Raw genomic sequence first — 22,896 nt, forward strand, 5'->3', positions numbered from 1 at the left:
GCGTGGTTGTCTGTTGAATGGTATACAACCTCCTAAGCAGAACACGACTGTATGGACATCTGTTGACAGTGTGTATGATTACACCATGAATTAGACACAAGAAGGAGAAATAGCTACATGTTGCTTTAATTTTGTAGACCGTGTACCTACTGCCTGGGCACACAAAGAGCTACGTCATCTTTAACAGGGTACAGCATGTTTCATATCTTGGAAGTGGGTCAGAACATTAGTCTCAGGCAATGCCTCAGCAGCACACTTCCTAACTTGCTGCTCATCATTCCACAGTATGGCAGGAAAACAGTTGGCTTGGCCTCTTTTGCCAATTCACAATGCATCCTTCGGTGGCATCTGAAAGCATTATCAATGTCTCTCTTGCTATAACCATTCTCTCTGAACACGTGTCTCAAGCGCTACCATTCAGACTGTAGGTGGTCGTCATCAGAAATAAATGTTGCTCTGTATACTAACATGTTCAGACTGCATTCTTGCATACAGGGTGGTGACAATAATCACCGTTCAAGTATCGAGCAGTGTGCTTCGGTTTCCTGTACACTGAATGACCAAGCTGGCCTTCTGCCATGCACTCAACTAAACCACTCAAGAATGGCAGCTTGTCATCCTTCTCCATCTCGACAGTAAATTTAATATTGGGATGGACACTGTTCAAATTATAAACAAACTGATGCAGTGCATTTCCACCATGGGGCCATATCAGGAAGGTTCATCAATGTCCCTTAGGAAGCAAGACAGCAGTCAGAATATCGCAGAGTTCAGAGCCTGCTCCTCAAAGTGCTCCATGACGAAATTTGCGATTGCGAGAGGCCATTCTGTTCCCATCGCTGTGCCATCCACCACTTCACAATATATTTCAATATATTGGGATTCCATTAAAAAGGAGGTGGATGAGATCAGAAAAAACAGCAACAGAGACAAGGGGTACACACTTAGTAGGGCATGGAGGCAGGCTTTGGATATTGAAAGGAACCAAAGCTTGATGCTTGTAGGGCAGCAGGAGCAGCAGTTTCAAACATGGCACTGGTCCACCTGCGTCGGGTTGAAGCTGCCCAACTCACCTGCCATGCATTTAACATTTCAGCCCTCTCTGATTGGTGCCAGAGGTTACAATCGTGGCAACAAAACGGAAAACCAAGCCAGCCCCAGCAGTTTTAACTCCTGGCAACAACAGCAGAGACATCCATGAAAATCTCGAGAATTTTGCTCAAATTAATGTGGCTTGAAAAGCGAGAAGATTTTATTCAGACATGCTGTCATGAAATACTCAGGGCAAGCAACGATTTATTATTACGAACATTTCAAAATGCACCTTTGTTCATTTAGTATCGTATGATGCAGGCGTTGACCCAGACAATAAATCAGAGAATCTACAAGTTTCCTAGTCGACATCATATGATTCTTCCCAAGTATGATACACACACCCAGCAGACACAGTCACAGTATTGTATGAAGCTATACATCATACACAATTCAGTATCCTGCAAGGGGGCTACGTCTCGCCATCTCGCTTTTTACTTGCTCTTTGGATAACTTAAGCTTGCCTGATAACAACTTGTGCATCACGTTGGTTTCCAATTCATGTGTTATTGCTTTTCATGAATCAATACATTGTTCTTGGAACTGCCTACACCAGTCATGAACTCACTAGTAGCTACACCAATTGGAACTTTCCTGTTTATGGTTTCACTGCTACCTCCAGTGGTCCATCCACTCGCAGCCATGTTGCTGCAATTTCCAAACAGTCTCTTCTGATACTACCTTGCTAAAAAGTTTACTGGTGATGAGAGACTTACCTACACTGTGTGAACAGTGACACAATGGACTTACAATTTCTGAAGTTATGAAAAGATAGCTTGCTTACCATACACTACAGCACTGTAAAAAATAATATCTACCGTACTAACTACATCTCAAATGTAAACATGACAACGATATGTGTTTATACCTAGAAAAAGTAAACTGCATACCTACACCAAATAAAAAAATAAAGCCATATTTCGGAAAATTAATTACAATATACTGTTTCCATTTTATGTAAAAAGCTGGAACCATTCAACTTGTCCTGGTTGGTAAATATTCGCTGAAGATAAAGGTACCATCAGGAGTGCCCTGGAGAAGTGTGATAGGCCAGAACTTTTTCTCTATATGCATAAACCATATGATGGACATGTTGAGCAGCAATCTATATCTGTTACTTTAAGATGCTGCCTTGTATGGGGCAGGAAGTAAGTAAGTTTGGGTTTAATGTCCCGTAGACATGGAGGTTATTAAAGACTGAGCACAAGCTCAGATTGTGTCTAGAATGGGGAAGGGCACTGGCCCTGCCCTTTCAAATGAATCATCCTGGCATTTGGCTGAAGCAATTTAGGGAAATCATGGAAAACCTACATCTGGATGGCAGATGCGGGTCTAAACCTTTGTCTTCCCAAATGTGGGTCCAGTGTGCTCGGTTATGCCCCAGGGTCATCTTAGTTACTGTAAGAGGATGTAAGATGACCTGGACTCAATTTCTGTTTGGTGTTATGTGACTTTCTCTACACATGGAAAAATGTAAATTAATGCAAATGAGTAGGAAAACGATCCTGTATGTTTGATTACAGTAATAGTTGTGGGCTGCTTGACACAGCTACCTTGATTACATATCTAGGCACAACAGTGAAAGTGACATGAAGTGAAATGAACACTTAAGGTCCACCGAGAGGAAGGCGAATGGTTGACTTTGTTTTATTGGAAGAATTCTAGAAGGCTGTAGGTCATCTACAGAGGAGACCACATATAGAACACTTGGGTGATCCTTTCTTGAGTGCTGCTAGAATATTTGGGACCCTCATCAGGTCCAATTTAAGGGAGATCGAAGCAGCTCAAGAGGCATGCTGCTAGACATGTTACTGGTAGTTTTGATCGACACATGAGTATTACAGAAACACTGAGTGAACTCAAACGGGAATTACTGGAGGGAAGAAGACATGTTTTTAAAAAATGCCACTGAGGAAGTTGAGAGAACTGGCACTTGCAACAGACTGCCAAATGATCCTACAGCCAACGAAATATATCTTGTGTAAAGACTTAGAAGGCAAAATAAATCAAGGCTTGTACGAAAGTATGCATTTTCTAGTTCTGAAGCAGTAAGAGGATGAAGACTTTTGACCGCTTGTGCTTTTGGTCTGTCAGTGTCAACTTTAACAACTCAAAAATTTGTGTTCTGCAGCAATGTGGTAGCCTTTGCTGAAAGTTATTTCATTTCACTTGCTGTTTGTTCTAGGGGATAAAGCAGTTTTCAGTCAATTCTGGGCACTACCTACAACTTGTTTTCACAATGGAAGGCTCACTAAACATAGTGAGAGCAGAAGTGTGGTTTGAAGCTTAAGTGGTGACAGTGCACGAAGGAAGCATATCTGTCCCTCTGCATGGCTGCCCTTCCCACTATTCCATAATCCACTCAGGATATTACCTGGTTATCATTACTTGCGTATAGCGAAACTGTTCTGCTGAGGGGAAATCTACAGTGTGTGTAGCTGCAGACCAGCGAAGAGAATTGGCGGAAAGCACTGGCAGCTGCCTTCTATGACAAAGGTACTGGAAAGTTAGTACAATGCAATGACAAACATCTAAGTCAAAGAAGCGACTATGCAGATAAGTAGCTGGAAAATGTAGTGAACTGTTGCAAATAAAACATTTTTGATTTTCACAGTTGTTTCCATTTCATAGTTGATTGGAACTTACTTTCCGAACATCCTTTGTCTATAAATAATTGCAGCAAAAAAAGCACAGAAATGGGACAGCAGTATTTAAAAATAAATTACAGACCACTTTGGCTACTGTGGTCTACACAGTTTAAGCTAAAATTTTGAAACTAGTCACTTAACTGTAGATTTTCAGAAAGCACAGTGGAGTCATTCCTTGGTTACAGGCATAACATTTGTACAAGTTACATTGAAATATATGTATAAAAACAGGTACATAACACTATATACAGCAAAGGTTTGATTATGTGAGCTGTGCTAATTTGGCATTATGCCAAGGAACAAGAAGTGTTACAGATATAACAAAATTGTCACTTTTCATGGATCCACATATGCCCTCTCTAGTAACTTGCCACATTTTAAATCAGAACATAATTACAGACTATTTGTGCAGTATGTTTATGTTGTGATCCAATGACAAATATCATGCAGGGCTATGCATACAATGTTCAACTTTGTTTACTATGGCTCAACAACAAATATGTACAACATTACTACCACTACAGGTACCACTTAGGAAACCAGTTTCATTTATAATTTAATCAACTACTTGATGTTATTGCCAGACCTTACAATTAAATTAAGTATCCTGTGAACTATATATTCATGGAGAGTACAGTAGTGTGCCATTAATACAGATCACATAGAAAAATTCAATTTATCATCGCATCAGCAGTTTCTCCCATATCGAAAGAGTGCTCTTGGCAACCAAGAAGAAATGTTGGAAGAATATCGACTGCTGGGACAACAGATAGATACTTAGTACACAGTTTACTATACAATATGGAGAAAAGAATTGCAGCATGCTATTTTGGAATATTATTACTCAAATTTAGCAATAAAATTACTAACAGTCTAAACAGGAGCTGCTGGAAACATGGAAAGTTGGATATATACATATTACAGGCGTGAAGTTAATTCGACATTGCAAGATTCAACACCTCAAAACGTACAGCCAGTAAACCAACAATGGAGGTTTCGAAATAAACAACCAAAACAATAAATAAGAATGTCAAAGCTACTCCTGTTTTTCCTGAAGTACTGTACTAACTGAATGACAGCACTGTTAAAATATGGAAAAGGCTTGGTGCACGTAAACAAAAATGACGTTGTGCAACAAAAAATTAGCAATTGTTTTACGCTGTCTGCATATTTTAGTAAGCATCCTAATATTGGCGTCCTGATTCGTAGCACTAACACATTCCTGACAAATTAACATGCACTGTTCTTGCTGAAATGCACAGTTTTACCAGGCAACATCGAAAAATCACATACCTCTCTATCGTAATATCTTTCTGGTTCAACGGATCCAGCGGTTTCTCTGATAGGAGTGGACAGCCAGTTTCTGAAGTTCTATTTCAGGTTCACAGTTATGAAACTTTACGCACGTCTGCGGTGCTAAGATTTATGAATCTCAATAACACTGTCAGATTTCAAAATATTTTGAACAACATGAAACACACTGCTGCATGATCCCTGGATCATTAATGAGAATTCATACCTTAATTAACTTCGTTCGCTGGGCTTCTAGTATTGCCAAGGACCTGAGAAGGTTCATATAATCTTGATTCCCTTTAAGAGCAACAGCATCAGACTCAAAATAGAATTCTCCTATTTCTTCATCTCCGTCTTCTGTCAGTTCATTATTAGTATTGTCGTATGTTTTGCACTGCGCCATCCTTTTATGTCAGTATTAACTCCATAAGAACCTCAAAATAATGTGTCTGTCCTAAATCACTATTATTTGTAGTAGTAAACAATTCAAAATTTCTCTATCTACCGGCTGCATCATCCATACACATCACTGTTCTTTTGTTTACACCTGACTACTACTTTACGAAACTGAAAAGTTTACGATTGGAAGCCCGTCACAAAAATGTGTCACACTTCCAGCTTTACATTTCGATGTTAAATACACAATGTTTTCAACCCAAGGAGCTGCGAAGTTAAAATATTTATTTATTTATTCAGTTTCAGAAGAAGCGGTAGTATGAACGTTGGCATTAAAAATAACACAGTAGTTTTCCACTTTGCAGGGAAGGAATTGCATATTTCTCCGTCGACAGGCAGCACTGAACATCCTTGATAGTTGGTACTAAATAAACATTAATGTTTACGCACATGAGTTGAACGATTACATCTGAAACAGTGGAAAAGGAGCGCGGTAAAAGAATTGAGAAACATATTTTTTTGGGGATGAGAATGCAGAGTTCCTTTTATTGTTAACGAATTCCATTTATAGCAAATCTGACTTGCAGTTTATGTACGAATTGATACGGGAGTATATGTATTTAATGTAGGTGTGTGGGGACGCGTGTGTTCTTACTCTCGCAGTAGCTTTAACAAAAATTTCTGCTCTTTGCCAGGGATTTGACTTCCGATTAGCCATCGTTTATAGTTGATCGCACTCCATTTTTATTTATTTTCTTTCCAGCATTACTGCACCGTACCGTACAACTACCACCTTTTTTTATACTCTACTTCATTAGTTATGTTCAGCTGTTAAGTCCGTCATTTAGAATCATTGAAATTTTGCCAAATGACTGTCGTTTCAGCCGTGTCGGAACCCGCATTTAAGACACATATCGGTGAAAAGTTGGTTTTCGAGTACTGTTGTAAACAGAGAGGAACTGGTGCCAACAGAAGTCATCACTCTAACAATGTATGTACAGGCTAGATTTGCCCCATTGTTAAGACACTGCGCTGAAGTTCGCTTTGGTCCTTTAGCCGCTAACATACGTGGCTGTAAATCGAAAACTGGGGAGAAAGAAGAGGATGTAGAAAACATTACAAGGCAGCTGGAAGAAGCAGCGCTTGGGAACAGTTCAGCAACAGATCAAGATGAGAACTGGCTGACATCTCCATATCCAAAAGGGGCATTTGTTGGTCGTGAACGTCACCAGGCCCTTAAGCGTGATCCAGCAATTGACCCTCGCGAGACATCCATCATTCTGTTTCCAGGACAGGGTACACAGTATGTCGGCATGGGCCAAGAACTACTCAGGTGTGAAAATTTGTTGCAGCTCAGTATGGTATCTGTGTATTTAAATTTTAATTACAATATATTGTTTTCTCAGGCAGCCAAGAAAACCAGTCTTGCTGCCTACTTTCTGAGCTTTCTTTTTGAGCTAATGTTATTAAATATCAACAGTTAATTTCTCATCATAGCTTATACCACTCACATGAATGAAAAATTCAAAACACTGGTGTCATACTGTACACTGTTATTCTACCAAGAACTGGTAGAACACCCAGTCAATTCAGTCATGCCACTCTATTAAATACTTCACTACTTGAGTGTACATATTCATTTTATATACAGTCTGTATGTGGAGTTAATAGAACAAAGAGGGAATGTTTTTATCCCATACCTGTATAAACTCTCTTCCCCTTCTCCAGCACACTAAATTTCATTCACTTGTTTTTGTAGCCTTTACGTAAAAACTGTGATGGAGAAAATGGCATGTATGGAAGAGAGGATTGCACTCTGAAGGTAATTACCTTTTAATGCCTTCTAATCATCATACTAACATTCTTGTGTGCGCTAAAGTGGAGAGATACAACTTTTTATATGAATGCTTTTGATCTCCTTCATCAGGCCACTTAGCAGAATTTCAAAGCATGTGACTAGACCTCGAAAATAACTAACAGGAATGTTGTATATGTTCTCTTTTGCAGATATATTATGCTTTCAAATAATTCTCTGTGTAGATTAAGATCTAATTACCCACCGTCTAGGTGGGTTTTACTAGGTCATGTTCCACCATTACTCATACATATTTAATTAAAAGTTCAGGGGAGTTCCCAGCAAGTGCACCACACATTGGAGGCCACCATTGAGATTGCTATATGCGGAATGCATGCAAAGGTTGTTTTTTTTACTAGAGGTGACTCTCCATTCAGACCAGATGATGATAGCCATAAGATACCCCAAAGTGTAGTGGAACATCCAAAGAAATGTCCCCCAGAGATGAAGTGACCAAAATCTTAGTGGTCAGCTGCGGAAGCATTCACACAAAGTCTCAGAGTTTGAAGCAGTCCCGAAAAGCAGTGGTGTTCAAATAACACTAAATAGGCCTACATAAAAATGGTTAAAACTCGAAATAGACATAATATTTGGGATTAATCTAAGTGTTTATTGAAAGGATAGGCCAATGGAGAATGGAGGTGGGATGCTTGTCACAGTAGACAAGAAACTAGGATCCAGTGAGGTAGAAATTTAAGCTACATGCATGATTGTTTTGAAGGGACTCATTATCAAGGGAGTCCATAGAGTCCATAAACCTATGATTAGACCACATTCTATATTGAATTTGTTACTTATTCGAGCATGAATTTGCAATAATTATTGTAAAAAAGACAAACGGTCAGTAGTTGAAGATGATTCAGAAGCTCTTTTGTGATGAGGCAAATTGCTTACCTTTTTGCTGCAGTTGCCCCAAAAGTGCAACACCAGTACCAGCACAAATGCAAATCACAAAACTAGTTACAAATAATCTGCATCTCCAGTGAGGAAGCTACTACTGAGATCGCAGCTGATAGTGAGTGAAAAACAGTTATCCAAGTAGAAGCGTTCTCTCTGCATAACTACCAAAATTTCCAAGGTAATTGTGGTACATCCTTCAAATAACTAAACACGGGGTACTAGAAACTGGGATACCACCTGTCTGCTTTGGTTGATGATATCATCACTATTCCGAAAACTTCTATTTTGAGCATATCTAACATGGCAACCAAAACATTGATGATAACACCCATAAAAATACGAATACCGTGTCAGCCATATATTGATTGAACCCACTGAAATTAGTAGTACAACTGCGTGGAAAAAGGAGGTTTTGGGCGGGGACAAACTAAACCTGAAGAATAAAAACAACCTTTTTTAAGGCGCAGCTGTGAAAGTAACAGAACACTCAAAACTTCCAAAGAATAACATTCCACAAAACCACACAAGACACAGCACAAGATCACAGTATCCAAATCTCTAGCTGTACACTAGACCAGGTTACCACTAACACCTCCCACCCCCACCCCCACCTCCACCCCACACCACCTCACCCAAACTACAAAAACCAATACCCCATTATCCAGTTTTATATAGCTCAACTATAAACCAATATACCCTCACAACTACAAAAGGCGGTTTCCCAATCTCCAATTCACCTGGTACCAATAAATCGCCCCACAACTGCAAAAGCCGGTATCCCAGTCTCCAGTTCACCTATTCACCTCAACCCTAGACCAGGATACCATAACCACCCCTATCACCACCAACCCCCTCCCCCACAACTACAAAATCTGGTATGCTAATTGCCAGTTCACTTATATAGCTCAACTCTAGACCAAGATACCAATAAACCCCACCCACAACTGCAGAAGCCGATATCCCAACCAACAGTTCACTTATATAGTTCAAACCTAGAGTAAAAGTGCACTTATGATGTTGGCAGCTTCTCTGTTGTGTGTTGCAGTTGGTAACTGAATGTGTGGTGAATTATGGGAAGTAAACATACGAATGTTGAGTCACCTAGGACAAAACAGCAGAACCCGTAAGAAAACATTACCTTTATTACCAATTCTATGTCATTCACCAGCCACAGCTGGACAGACTGTGTCAAGATACAACATTATCAAAATACATGAATACAGCTCTACTAAGATAGTAATTTAATACCACAAGACATATTTAAGTTATAAATTAGATTACAATAATATCACAACAATAAAATAGATGTTGTTGTTGTTGTGGTCTTCAGTCCTGAGACTGGTTTGATGCAGCTCTACATGCTACTCTATCCTGTGCAAGCTTCTTCATCTCCCAATACGTACTGCAGCCTACATCCTTCTGAATCTGTTTAGTGTATTCATCTCTTGGTCTCCCTCTACGATTTTTACCCTCCACGCTGCCCTCCATTACCAAATTGGTGATCCCTTGATGCCTCATAACATGTCCTACCAACCGATCCTTTCTTCTTGTCAAGTTGTGCCACAAACTTCTCCCCAATCCTATTCAATACTTCCTCATTAGTTATGTGATCTACCCATCTAATCTTCAGCATTCTTCTGTAGCACCACATTTCGAAAGCTTCTATTCTCTTCTTGTCCAAACTATTTATCGTCCATGTTTCTCTTCCATACATGGCTACACTCCATACAAATACTTTCAGAAATGACTTCCTGACACTTAAATCTATACTTCAATCACCCATGACTATTAAATTTTCATCTCCCTTCACTACCTGAATAATTTCCTTTATCTCATCATACATTTCATCAATTTCTTCATCATCTGCAGAGCTAGTTGGCATATAAACTTGTACTACTGTTGTAGGCGTGAGCTTCGTGTCTATCTTGGCCACAATAATGCGTTCACTATGCTGTTTGTAGTAGCTAACCCGCACTCCTATTTTTTTATTCATTATTAAACCTACTCCTGCATTACCCCTATTTGATTTTGTATTTATGATCCTGTATTCGCCTGACCAAAAATCTTGTTCCTCCTGCCACCAAACTTCACTAATTCCCACTATATCTAACTTTAACCTATCCATTTCCCTTTTTAAATTTTCTAACCTACCTGCCCGATTAAGGGATCTGACATTCCACGCACCGATCCGTAGAACGCCAGTTTCCTTTCTCCTGATAACAACGTCCTCCTGAGTAGTCCCCGCCCGGAGATCCAAATGGGGGACTATTTTACCTCCGGAATATTTTACCCACGAGGACCCCATCATCATTTATCCATACAGTAAAGCTGCATGCCCTCGGGAAAAATTACGGCCGTAGTTTCCCCTTGCTTTCAGCCATTCACAGTACCAGGACAGCAAGGCCGTTTTGGTTAATGTTACAAGGCCAGATCAGTCAATCATCCAGACTGTTGCCCCTGCAACTACTGAAAAGGCTGCTGCCCCTCTTCAGGAATAAAATAGATACAAGTATATAATGAAATTAATTATAATGGTTGCTGTTGGAGTCATGGAATTGAGCTGCAGCTCAAGTAAACACTGTGCTATTACTAGAGAAGAATTCTTCAATATTGTAGAAGGGTTGCTCTTTTAGTTTACACAAAATAGTAGTTTTAAACTGCTTCCATGGTAAAGACTGAATGCCATCAGGTAGAGCACTAAACAATTTTAGGGCCACCATTGGGAATCTGTTTTGTGTCTTTGCTAATCGACATCTTGGCATGTCGATACTGTCTTTGTTGCGAGTGCTGTATTTGTGAACTTCATTTCTCTTTCTGTAGATATCATGGTTTCTCTTTATGTGGAAGAGGCAGTTCAATATATACTGGCTGTAAACAGTCAGAACTCCTAACCTGGTGAAAATTGGTTTACAGTGGTCTGTTTTTTTGCTTGAAGTAATGATCCTCATTGCTTTATTTTGCAGTAAAAACACATTCTTGCAGCCTGCAGAGTGGCCCCAAAACAACAGCCCATAACTGATGTGGCTGTGGAACATTGCATAGTACACAGTTAGCAGGTACTATTCTGGTACTATACTTTTCAGTTTCCTCAAGAGGTACAGGACCCGTGAAAGTTTGGAACACTCATGTTTGGTGTGCTGTTGCCAGGTTAATTTGGTATCAGTGAGAAAGCCCAGAACTTTAACATCTGCTGCGTTACCCAGTGCTCCAGTATTTCTGAGGCTGCATATCATCCTCTGAGTTTTTTCTTAATTAATTTTCTGCTTGTTAGACTGCCTGTACAACATTCTCTCCTTTTGAGATCAAGGTGTATCATCCGCAAACTGCAAGGTGTGCCCATTGGAGCCTATGTCATTTACATAGATAAGGAACAGCAGGGGCTCTATTACCGACCCCTGTGGCACACCATGCTGTAGCTGCTTCTCACCTCAATCAGCTCCTTGCACGGAGAAAATCTGTCGTCTGTTTCTCAGGTAGGATTCAAGAGTTTGCAGGACAGATCCCTTTATACCATATATTTTTAGCTTTCTGAGCAGGGCCTTATGTGGGATGCAGTCAAATGCCATACTAAGGTCACATAGTACTAGTGCTATAGACTCTTTTGTCTTCAAAACCCTGACTTATGTTTGTAACTAAATCAAGTACAGCTGTTGTTATTGACTTACCCTTCCGAAAGCCATGTTGTTCATCATAAAAGAGACTTATTTCCTTCAAAGTAACTTAATAGTTGTTCTTTCATTATTGACTCCATCACCTTCGCTAGTACTGCTATTATAGATATGGGCCTGCAGCTCGACTCTTCTTGTGGACTGCCTTTTTTGTAAACAGGCACTGTGCGTGCTACTTTCAGGAAGTCTGGAAATTCCTCTGCACGGAGGCTTTTATTTATTACTACTGTTAATGGCTGTGCAATTTCACTGAGTATAGCTTTTAACATAGTACAGGACATGACGTAAATATCAAGGCTCCCTGAAGATCTGTAGCTTTGTACAATTTTTATTATTTCTTTTGGATACACTCTCTTCCACATTACCATGCTGCATTTATTCTCAAATTTCACAGCAGCTGCAGGATCTATTCCAGAGTCAGGAATTTCATGTACTGTGTTTTCCACAATTTTTATAAAATAGTCATTAAACTCATCTGGACTGCAAGAATTAGAGCAAGAGGTGGGCTTTTTCCTGTGCTCATTAACCAGATCCCATGCTGCTTCACAAGGATTGTGAGCTTCTTCAATAAATCTGGCATTGTTTTCCTTCTTTGCTTTTTCTACTTCCTTTCTGTAGATCCTTTTGGTCTGTAAATAACTAGAGTACAGTCTATCCTTAATATCAAATCTTTCGCAGTTTTGACCTTGTCATTTAGTATTTGGACAATACATTTGATTTTGGCTAGTCTAGGAGTTTACGACCTCTTTACTTTGTTAGTTTTTCGTCTGCATTTTGATTTAGCATTTGAATATCTCTTGGGTTTAAATGGAAAATGTTTATCAGATTTCACTTTAAGGGTCTGAAACATGTGATTGAATGCAGATTTTGGTGGCAGTTCATCAATTATTTGGTGCCAATCTATAGAAGACACTGTAGTTTTGTAATCATCTAAGCTTTTCTTTGGAATAACTCTATTTCTGAATACATAATTTGAATGCCAGCTGGGAATTTGTTGTGTACTTACCGAGTTTGTCCATAACTTCATGATTACTGCATAGTGATCTGCTAGTATAGGGTCCACCACACTTTGTAGTTCCAACTATTTAGGTTTGTCACAATTGTGTCAAGAGAAATAGCTCCTCTTGTTGGTAGAGAGTTTCCTACGAATAGCCCATAGCTGCTTACTAATTTCATGAAAGCTCTTTCTTTATCATTACCTTCTCAACATAAAGCAATTTTTGCCCGTAAGTGCACTAGGTGACACAGACAGCTTTCCAACTGGTTGAGGAAATTTTCAAAATTTCCATCTGGGGAATGAAACACAGAAACAACAATTAAGTTGGCATCTGACAGTCTCAAAGCAGCTAATTCCAGGTCTAGATCTACACAAAATTTACTTAAGTCAGTTTTATTGACACAGAGTTTACTATTTACATACACAGCCACACCACCATGGATAGTTTCTCTACACCATGCATCTAAATATTCAATGTTTCTGTAGTATTCTGTTTCTAGTTGGGCTAGCCAGTGTTCACTTATACATAATACATCAGGTCTCACTTCGTCAACAAACAGTGATAATGTATCAAGTTTTGTTCTGAGGCACTGCACATTTACACTCGCTGTAATTAAGACAGCATTTTCTTCAATGATATCATTTCCTTTTTCACTGGAATGTTCTTGGTTTTGGGAGTTTATCGCACTGGTGCACTGGGCATCGTCCGGATTAAAAAATGTTTTATCACAATGTTCTTGAGCCATATACTGTTGTACATAATTTTATCTTTTAGATCGAAATCAACACCAATTTTGAAGCTATTATTTATTCCCTTTGTTTCCAGTTTTTCAACTGCAATAAAACTGTAATAAAGAGTGGATCAATTTTTTGTAATTAAGGTAGGTGAATGAATGTTTATTAATAATAGTGTAACATGCTTGATATATTAATAAACATTGATCTACCCACCTCCTTCCATGATTCAATTAAAAACATTAATCCAGATGGTTCAAATGGCTCTGAGCACTATGGGACTTAACTTCTGAGGTCATCAGTCCCCTAGAACTTAGAACTACTTAAACCTAACTAGCCTAAGGACATCACACACATCCATGCCCGAGGTAGGATTCAAACCTGCGTCGACTGTAGTGGTTGCACGGTTCCAGACTGTAGCGCCTAGAACCGCTCGGCCACCCTGGCCGGCACATTAATCCACTTACTCAGTTGTTACACAGGCACCTAAGAGTACAGTTTACATTTCAAACATATATTCTGTTTTAATATAATAGAGGGAAACATTCCACGTGGGAAAAATTTATCAAAAAACATAGATGATGTGACTTACCAAACGAAAGCGCTGGCAGGTCGAAAGACACACAAACAAACACAAACATACACACAAAATTCAAGCTTTCGCAACAAACTGTTGCCTCATCAGGAAAGAGGGAAGGAGAGGGAAAGACGAAAGGATGTGGGTTTTAAGGGAGAGGGTAAGGAGTCATTCCAATCCCGGGAGCGGAAAGACTTACCTTAGGGGGAAAAAGGACGGGTATACGCTCGCACACACACACATATCCATCCACACATATACAGGCACAAGCAGACATATTCTGTTTTATATGACAACATTCTGCACAGCATATTCTATTGTGCCATCACGTAATTTCTAACTCAACATCATGACAACTATAGCACATTAAATGACACAATAACATTCCTCCCAAACACATCGTCACCACATGATTAAACCACTAGATCGTGCCATGTATTCATACACCATGCCCTCTACAACAATATTTCACTTCCACTCCAAAAGAGACGCATCACAGCTTGATGATGATACACAACACATCATGGGTCAAATGGTATCCTACAACCTAGTGTACCCCTGAACACAAAACCCAGTGGCAAAGACAAAGTTGTGGATGTTGATGTCTGTATTGAACAACACATATGCCCACTCACTCTCCCTATAATATCTGGAGCATGTCACTACAGTAGCGAGAAACTAAGAAAAAAAAATCTGCAATAATAAATGGCTTCTATAACGTAGAGAAATGCAGTTGGCTTTAGGACATATACATAAGTGTAGAATAGATAATATTCTCAACCCAAGAAATCACTAATAAACAGCTGATATAACACAGTTGGCTTCAGGACAGGCCTGAAAACTAACAAATGTTAATCTGCTATATTTTATGATTGCTTCTGAAGAGAAACTATGACACAGTTTTACTAATGTTTTTGGCCTTTGATATTTTCATCTGTCCACTTGCCCTTGCAGTCATTGTTGAGTGAGGAGTGACACATGTTTATTCCAGTGATAGCTCCTCAGCATGAATGTGCTTTCTACACTGATATGTTCACAGAAGGGAATCTCCAGACAAATACTTTCATAAGACCCAGAGTTTCGTGTGAAACCTCCTGATAGATTAAAACTGTATACCAGAGCATGACTCGAATCTGGAATGTTTGCTTTTGTGGGCAAGTACTCTACTGACTGGACTATCCAAGAACAACTCAAAATCTGATGAGCTAGTCCTGCAAAATAAAGAGAACTCCTCATTAGTGTGGAAGGTAAGGCTGAAGGTACTGGATGAAGTAAAACTGTGAGGGCAAGCTGTAAGTCGTGCTTGGGTAGCTCAGTCAGTAGAACACTTGTCCAAAAAAGACAAAAAGTCCCTATTCGGCTCTCAGTGTAGCACACTGTTTTAATGTACCAGGCAGTTTCAAATCAGCACACACTCCGCTGCAGAGTGAAAGTTCATCCTGGAAGAATTTCTTGTTTCCAGGTAACGTTATGATCTGTTGTTCATAATCTAACCTTGCAACCACAGTTTGTCATTTAACACTAAAATCTTCTTGTATGTTGCAGCCTGATACACCACAAAGTTATTAATTAATTGAACTCAGTCTTGTCCACTGTGGTTTATTTTGTAGCCTGAATGTGACCTTTATGAAAATAGAATTATGAACGTTACATTGGAAAGATGTTACCCAAAACTCATGCAACAATGAAAATATTATTTCCCATGTATTTTTTTACCATTGTTAGGATTTCTTGCATCAGCTGTTGTCGCACTCTTCCTAATACCCCATAAGCATTGTAGGAAAATTATATCTCTTGTTTTTGAAAGCAATTATTTTCAAAATATGTGTCTTTTGCCCTCTGAATCAATTGTAACCAATGATGTTCTGTTCAGTTCTATATTTACAACAGGATAGAATTTATTCATGGGTATGCTCCCCACCTCCCCCACGCCCAATCTAAATTTCTGTTTGTTTCTTGAATGTAATATTTATGAAAATAGAATGATGGCTGTTACTTTTAACAATTTTAATGCATGTTTTTCTATTAGTTCATTAAAATACTACCAATATATCGTGTGTCTGTATGACCCCAGTGGTACAAAAAATTGTGGTAGCAGGTTGTTTGAACTATGTGATGCATTTTGATTCCTGAATGACCATCCTCAGTTGTTTGACGTTATTATGTCATCATTTTTTGTGTCTGTGTCTTTACAGTGCTCCTATTACACATATGCTGATTTTCTTTTCACATTAGCTTCCACCTCACTCTGAATTTCGTATTATTGTTCTCACAGTTTTAGCACTTACTCTATTTTGTGTGGAATTTAATATAAAAAAGTTATGCAATTCATATGGCACAGTTATTTATCTAACAGCAGGATGAATAATTACAACTACTGTATAAGTTAATATGAACATATGAAGTGTAAATTATAGGTGAATGTGATAGAATGTGTATAATTCTTGCAGGTTCCCATCTGCACGTGATGTTTTTGAAGCAGCTAATGAAGTTCTAGGTTATGACATTTTAAAGCTCTGCCTAGAAGGACCCAAAGAAGAACTAAATCGTACAATTCATTGTCAGCCAGCTATTTTCACTTGTTCTCTTGCAGCTGTTGAGCGTCTACATGAAGAACGACCACAGGCTGTTGAAAGTTGTGTTGCAACAGCTGGTTTCAGCCTTGGAGAAATAACAGCACTCACTTTTGCAGGAGCTCTGCGCTTTGACAGGGGTAAGAAAATGTTGAGTAAACTCTCTCTCTCTCTCTCTCTCTCTCTCTCTCTCTCTCTCTCTCTCTCTAGCTCGCTTGCTGAGTTTTATATATATCCTCCACTAATTTCAGTAACTCTTCTTCCAATTGTTTGTGTTTGTCATGGAGAACAGGCATGTCAGATAGTCAAGAGAGTTTGGACTTCCAACTTCCTCTCCTCCAGATGGAAATTAATGTCCGGACAAGATACAGTATCAAGGGGGGGGGGGGGGGGCATAAACTGATTAGATCCTTCTGTGGACCAAAGATTCGCCTCTAGATGTAACCACAAACTATAGAAAAAACTAAAGTTCACCGACACGTAAGTTTCCAGTCATACTCTCATTGGAGGAGTCTTCATCATCCACCAATCAATTGGGAAAATTAGTTTTGTAAGTGGTGGGTGTGGCAAAACATCCCATGAAACATTACTATATGTGTTTTCAGAGAACTGCATAGAATGGATTGTTCAGAAGTCCATTCGTCATGGAAATATATTGAATCCAAATCAGTCAAATGAAAATGAGACAGATGGAAAATACTGAGTAAACTATGTATTTCTTCAAAAGTAATCACCATAACTGTTATTACATTTAGCCTATTGTGTGACAGTACAGTCAGTGCTTTCATGGGAAAATGTTTGCAGTTGCCTATGGAACCATGATTGTACCCAGGCGTGCACCTCTTCATCCAAATCAAGCTAGACTCCAAAAATATAGAATCACATGGGGAGAGATTGGAACAGTATGGAGAATGTGTAAGGGCTTCCCAGCGAAACTTTTTCAGTGTAGTCAAAACAATTTCAGCAACACATGAGCAAGCAGTCCCTATCTCTCACCATGTGATTTCCATATTTTTTAAGCCCTCAAGAAAGACTTTCATGGCTGTCAATTTGCTTTGATCAAAGAGGTTCACATCTGGGTACAATCATGGTTCCTTCGGCAACTGCAAACATTTTCCTTCATGAAGGCTTCGACGTGTTGTCTCATAGTGGGATAAATGTACTTAAAATTTATACAGTTTAGTTACTTTTTCCTGTCTGTCTCATTTTCATTTGGCTACCCCTTGTAGTAGCAATAAGTAAACCTGACCTCTGTGAGGATGCCCTCATAGAAACTAGTTTCAGTGACCATGAGGCAGATGTAGCAACGATGATTAGGTAAGTAAAAGGGGCAACTAAAATGAGAAGGGTTTATATTTTGAGCAAACCAGATAAAGAGGTAGTAGCGTTGTATCTCAGTAAGGAACTCAAAACATGTAGCTCTGCAGAAGAGGATGTAGAAAAACTGTTGCTCATATTTAAAGGAATAGTTGACCATGTGCTTCATAGATATGTACTTAGTAGAACAAATCATGATGAGATGGATCCCTTCATAGTATACTATCACTGTTTACAAACTTACAATGAAACAGAGACTACTGCGTAATAGATGTTAACAAAGCATGGGGTTATAGATAGGGAGATGCTAAATGAAATGCATTTGAGTGTCAAGAGGGCAATATCTGAAGCCTTTAACAACTGCCATAGCAGAATATTATCAGACAATCTGTCTCAAAATCCAAAGACATTCTGGTCATATCTAAGTCAGTTGGTGGTACCAAATCTAGTACCCAGACACTATGGATGGGACAGGGACTGAAACTGAGTGTAGCAAAGCAAAAGTAGAAACACTGACCTTAGTTTTCAAAATATTCCTTTAAGAATGAAAATATATGGGCATTGCCCCCAGTTTAATTCTCACACTGCTGTAAAGATGAGTGATATGGATGTTAATGTAGGTGGTGTTGAGAAACACCAGAAATTGCTAAAATTGGACAAAGCTACAGGGCCTAATGGAAACCCTTTCAGATTCTACACCAGATTTGTCTTCTAGTTAGCTCTTCTATTAACTATAATCTGCTGTAGAACTCTCTAACAAAAAACCATGCCCAATAGTTCGAAGAAAGCATAAGTCACATCCATTTACGAGTACAAGAAAGGCAGCAGAATTGACCCACAAAACTACCATCCAATATGCTTGACACCCATTTGTCATAGAACTTAGAACGTATTCTGAGCTCAAACATAATTCAGTATCTCGAATATAAGGATCTGATTCACTGCAAGCAGCATGGACTCTGACAACATTGGTGTGAAATGCATCTCACACTTTTCGTACATGACATCCTGAAAGCCATTGATCAAGGCAGTCAGGTAGCTATAGTATTTCTCAATCTCCGAAAAATGTTTTACTCAGTAACCCACCTACTCTTATCATCAAAAGTTCTACTTTATGGTTTATCAAGTAAAAATTGTGACAGGGTTGCAGATTTATTGCTAGGGAGGACACAGGACATTATTTTGGGTGGGAAGTCATTGACATATGTCGAAGTAATTTCTGGTCTGTCCCAGGGAAGTGTGTTGGAACCCTTGTTTTTCATGTTCTATGTTAATGACCTTGCAGACAGTATTAGTAGTAACCTCAGACTTTTGACAGATGAGTCAGTTATTGATAATGAAGTACTGCCTGAAAAAAGCTGCACAAATGTACTGTTAATATTGATAAGCTGGTGCAGATATTGGCATCTTGCTTTAAATGTTCCGAAATCTAAAATTGTGACTTTGCCAAAAAAAAGTACTATCCTATGACTATAATATCAATGGATCACAGTCAGAATTAGTCAGCTTGTACAAATAACACTATGTAATATTTTGTGAGCGTATGAGATAGAATGATCACCTAAGCTCAGTCATGTGTGGGAGACTTCGGTGTGTTCGTAGAATGATAGGGAGATGCAATCAGTCTTCAAAGGTGATTGCTTACAAATCACTCATACCAGAGGATATTGAACATATACAGAGAATGACAGCACAAATGTTCATAGATTTGTTTGACTCATGGGAGAGAGTCATGTAGATGGTGAACAAATTGAACTGACAAAACACTTGAAGATATGTGCAAACCATACCATGAAAACATACTTAGAAAATTTTTAGGAACCAACTTTAAGTGATGAATCTAGGTTATATGAGGGCATGCTGAAAAGTAATGCCTCCGAATTCACTATGTGAAAACTTTCAAAGCTTTTTAAATAAAACAAACATTGTTAAAATTATACATCTTTATTCGTCATGTCTACAAACTTACAGCCCTTTGCCATGAAGGGCTCCATATTTTAATGTGTGACATGGCAGTGTGTAGCGTAACTATGTCCGTGTGTGACAAACAGCTTGCTGTAATTGAGTTTCGAACTCAAAGAATTCGTCTGCACATGGTGTGCCTTCTCCTTCAGCATGACAATGCCACACTACACACAAGTGCTGCGACATCTTCAACAATCCGATGCCTAGGATGCACTGTCACCGATCACCCTCCCTACAGTGCCAACTTCATCCCAACCAATTTTCATCTGTTTCCAAAACGTAAAGAACACTTTTGAGGACTTCACTGTGCTAGTGATGGAGTGGTGCAAGCAGAGGTGAGATTGTGGCTCCATCAGCAAATTCAAACATTCTATGGTGATGGTATCCACAAACTGGTCTCTTGTTGTGAGAAATGTAAATAGAATGTGAAGAAGTCATAATAACCGGTACAATAGGAGGTACCCCATGCCATGCACATCTCAGTGGTTTGCAGAGCATGGTCGTATATGTCAAGTCTAATTCACAAACTTTGGTGGTTTGGACAGGTTGAGGCATATACAGGGATTGCAATGTTGCCAGTTCCAAGTGACAGTTGCGGCACACGCATACATGTGCTCTGTGGTTGAAGTAAGCATGTATCTTGCAAATTATGTATCTCATTTGTTTATGGAAAATTATTCACTTACCACCACCATCAGCAGTGACAACTTGCAACAAATGGAATAAAAATTCACTAAACAATCCACTACAATTGTGTTTAATGCTCCAACCAATGAAGATTCTGCCTTGTTGTTTACTTTGAAGGACAGACTGACCAGCTTTCAACCACAGAGAGGGCTGATTGTTGATGAACAGTTGCCAGTTACAGTTTTGAGAACAACAAGAGCTGAGATGTGTGAAATGTGAGTCCGTTATTAACATCTGGTATTGTTGGTTTCCTGGTTTATTTATCATCTGTAGGTCTAATGATAAAGTATGCTGGTTACCGAGTGATTTTAGATACAAAAATAACGGGTTAAGTAAATGATTTTACATCTACTGGCCCTACGTGATGACAAGGATATAGTGGTCTTAGCAGCAGATAAAGGCAATGTGACAGGGCTACTGAAATTGGAAGATTACTGGCAGAAGATTGAAACTTTATTGCAAGACCCAGCATACAAGTGGGGAAGGAAGTGATAACATCTGTGACATGTAAGACCATCAATCTACTCAGCTGCTCAGGAATAAACAGGAACACCATTGGAAGACCCATGGCTGTGTTGACTTAGCCGCTGCAGCTACGTAACGACGTCGAGGAGGCACGCCAGCCGCTGGAGGGGAAGTTGGTAGGGGGATCGCGCTATAGTTTTAACTAAGCGCGATCCGCTGGAAGGGTCTGGTTACAACAGACAAGCCATTTTCACTCTACACAAGGAATCGCAGGAGGATTAATGCAAATGAGAAGTTAAATGTTTGGTGCAAACTTTCTGGTGTCTTAACTAAATATATAGTTGTACAAGGAGATGTTACTTTGTATTACCATTCTTAATAACCGTATGGCCTCCCGAAAATACTCAAGGAGGGAGTTCCACTGCAGCCTGTACTGAACTCCATAAACTCGCTGATATACGGGATAGCCAGACATATGGCACAGGTGCTAAAACCTATCATAGGTCATTGCCCACACCATGTCAAGAACTCCACAGCATTTGTGAAGGTAATCAAAGGATAATGCATGGCCAAGAAGGAAATACTGGTCAGCTTTGGCATCATGTCACTATTCATCTGGGTGCCACTGGAAGATTTCTTAGGTCTGTAGATGACACATTTGTCATGTGGCCACATGGTGGAGAAAATTGACAAGAGTTCCTACATCATATAGCTTCAAATTTACCATGGAAATAGAAGAGTGTGGAAGCCTATCTTTCTTGTACATTTTGATCAAAAGAAGTCCTGGCGGCACGTCGGGACTCTCGGTCTACAGGAAGAAGATGTACACGGACCTTTACCTTAATGCTAGGAGTTGCCACCATCCAGCATTCCACAACTCGGTACTAACCACCTTAGACCTTAGTGCATAGAGCCAGGTCCATCTGTGACAGGATGAGGTTACAAATGAGTTACAGCTTCTGCTGGATACTTTCTGAAAAAATGGTTACAACAAGATGCATATAAAGCAGATAAGAGGGGGGATGACAAACCAGAAGAAGAAGCCAAAGGTGTGGCATTCCTGCCATATGAAAGGCCGCCGACAGCCAAGATCATGAGAATAATAGAGAAATGTCAAATAAAAACTGTTTTCCATGCAACGCGGAGACTGGCTGGGACTGCAGATGTCAGATGTTTGCAGCATTGAATGAGAATGTGTGATGCATCTCACAGCCATACGGAACACACAGAAACATTCGACTGAGGCAGACTGACAAGTCCGAAGTGGCCGAGCATAGCATCAATGAGGAACACACCTTTGATTTGGAACACATGAAGAAGCTACGCAGTACCAATAGGCTAAACTGAGCTAGCAGATTTCAAATGTACACAGTGCGGGGTTCCGCAGTTGCTACAATTTAACAGCAGTAATCTATTCTGAAGGTAGTGGCATCTGCAGGGAGAGTGGACAGATTCTGGGACTTGACACCTGCGCAAGGGCCACACTGTGTTTCCTCAGCACTGCCTGTGCTGGATTCCCCATGCATTGGCACAGCACCCTCTTCTGGAAGCGCATGATTGGTCTGCAAACCAAAGAGGTCAGCAGTCCAGTGGCTATAAGGCTGTGCAGAGCACAGCATCCTGTCACGCCACCTGAATAGGATGGGTACAAAACTCATTGTTATGACCATTCGGATGATCATTCAAGAAGATTTTATTAAATACATTGTAGGCTAGGGCCATTCATTG

At 39.6% G+C, this 22,896-nt stretch overlaps 2 protein-coding genes across 4 annotated transcripts in view; one reads left to right on the forward strand and one right to left on the reverse strand.

Annotated features, from left to right (window-relative positions):
• The window catches only part of LOC124794846 (ZZ-type zinc finger-containing protein 3), a 69,953-nt gene extending 64,366 nt beyond the window's left edge, over positions 1-5,587 (reverse strand). Inside the window, exon 1 of the mRNA XM_047258510.1 lies at positions 5,260-5,587. Within this exon, the coding sequence (XP_047114466.1) occupies positions 5,260-5,436 (177 nt within the window). The 5' untranslated portion in view covers positions 5,437-5,587. The remainder of the gene's footprint in view (positions 1-5,259) is intronic.
• A 246-nt stretch (positions 5,588-5,833) lies between these two features.
• The window catches only part of LOC124795168 (probable malonyl-CoA-acyl carrier protein transacylase, mitochondrial), a 41,913-nt gene continuing 24,850 nt past the window's right edge, over positions 5,834-22,896 (forward strand). Inside the window, exons 1-3 of one of the 3 annotated variants that reach the window (XM_047259062.1) lie at positions 5,834-5,850; positions 6,314-6,762; positions 16,612-16,874. In XM_047259062.1, the coding sequence (XP_047115018.1) occupies positions 6,419-6,762; positions 16,612-16,874 (607 nt within the window). In that variant the 5' untranslated portion in view covers positions 5,834-5,850; positions 6,314-6,418. Of the gene's footprint in view, positions 6,763-16,611; positions 16,875-22,896 lie in introns of all 3 variants that reach the window. The other 2 variants (XM_047259061.1, XM_047259060.1) reach the window with 2 other exon arrangements.

The sequence above is a fragment of the Schistocerca piceifrons genome, chromosome 4, assembly GCF_021461385.2.
Source record: "Schistocerca piceifrons isolate TAMUIC-IGC-003096 chromosome 4, iqSchPice1.1, whole genome shotgun sequence".
NCBI lineage: Eukaryota > Metazoa > Arthropoda > Insecta > Orthoptera > Acrididae > Schistocerca > Schistocerca piceifrons.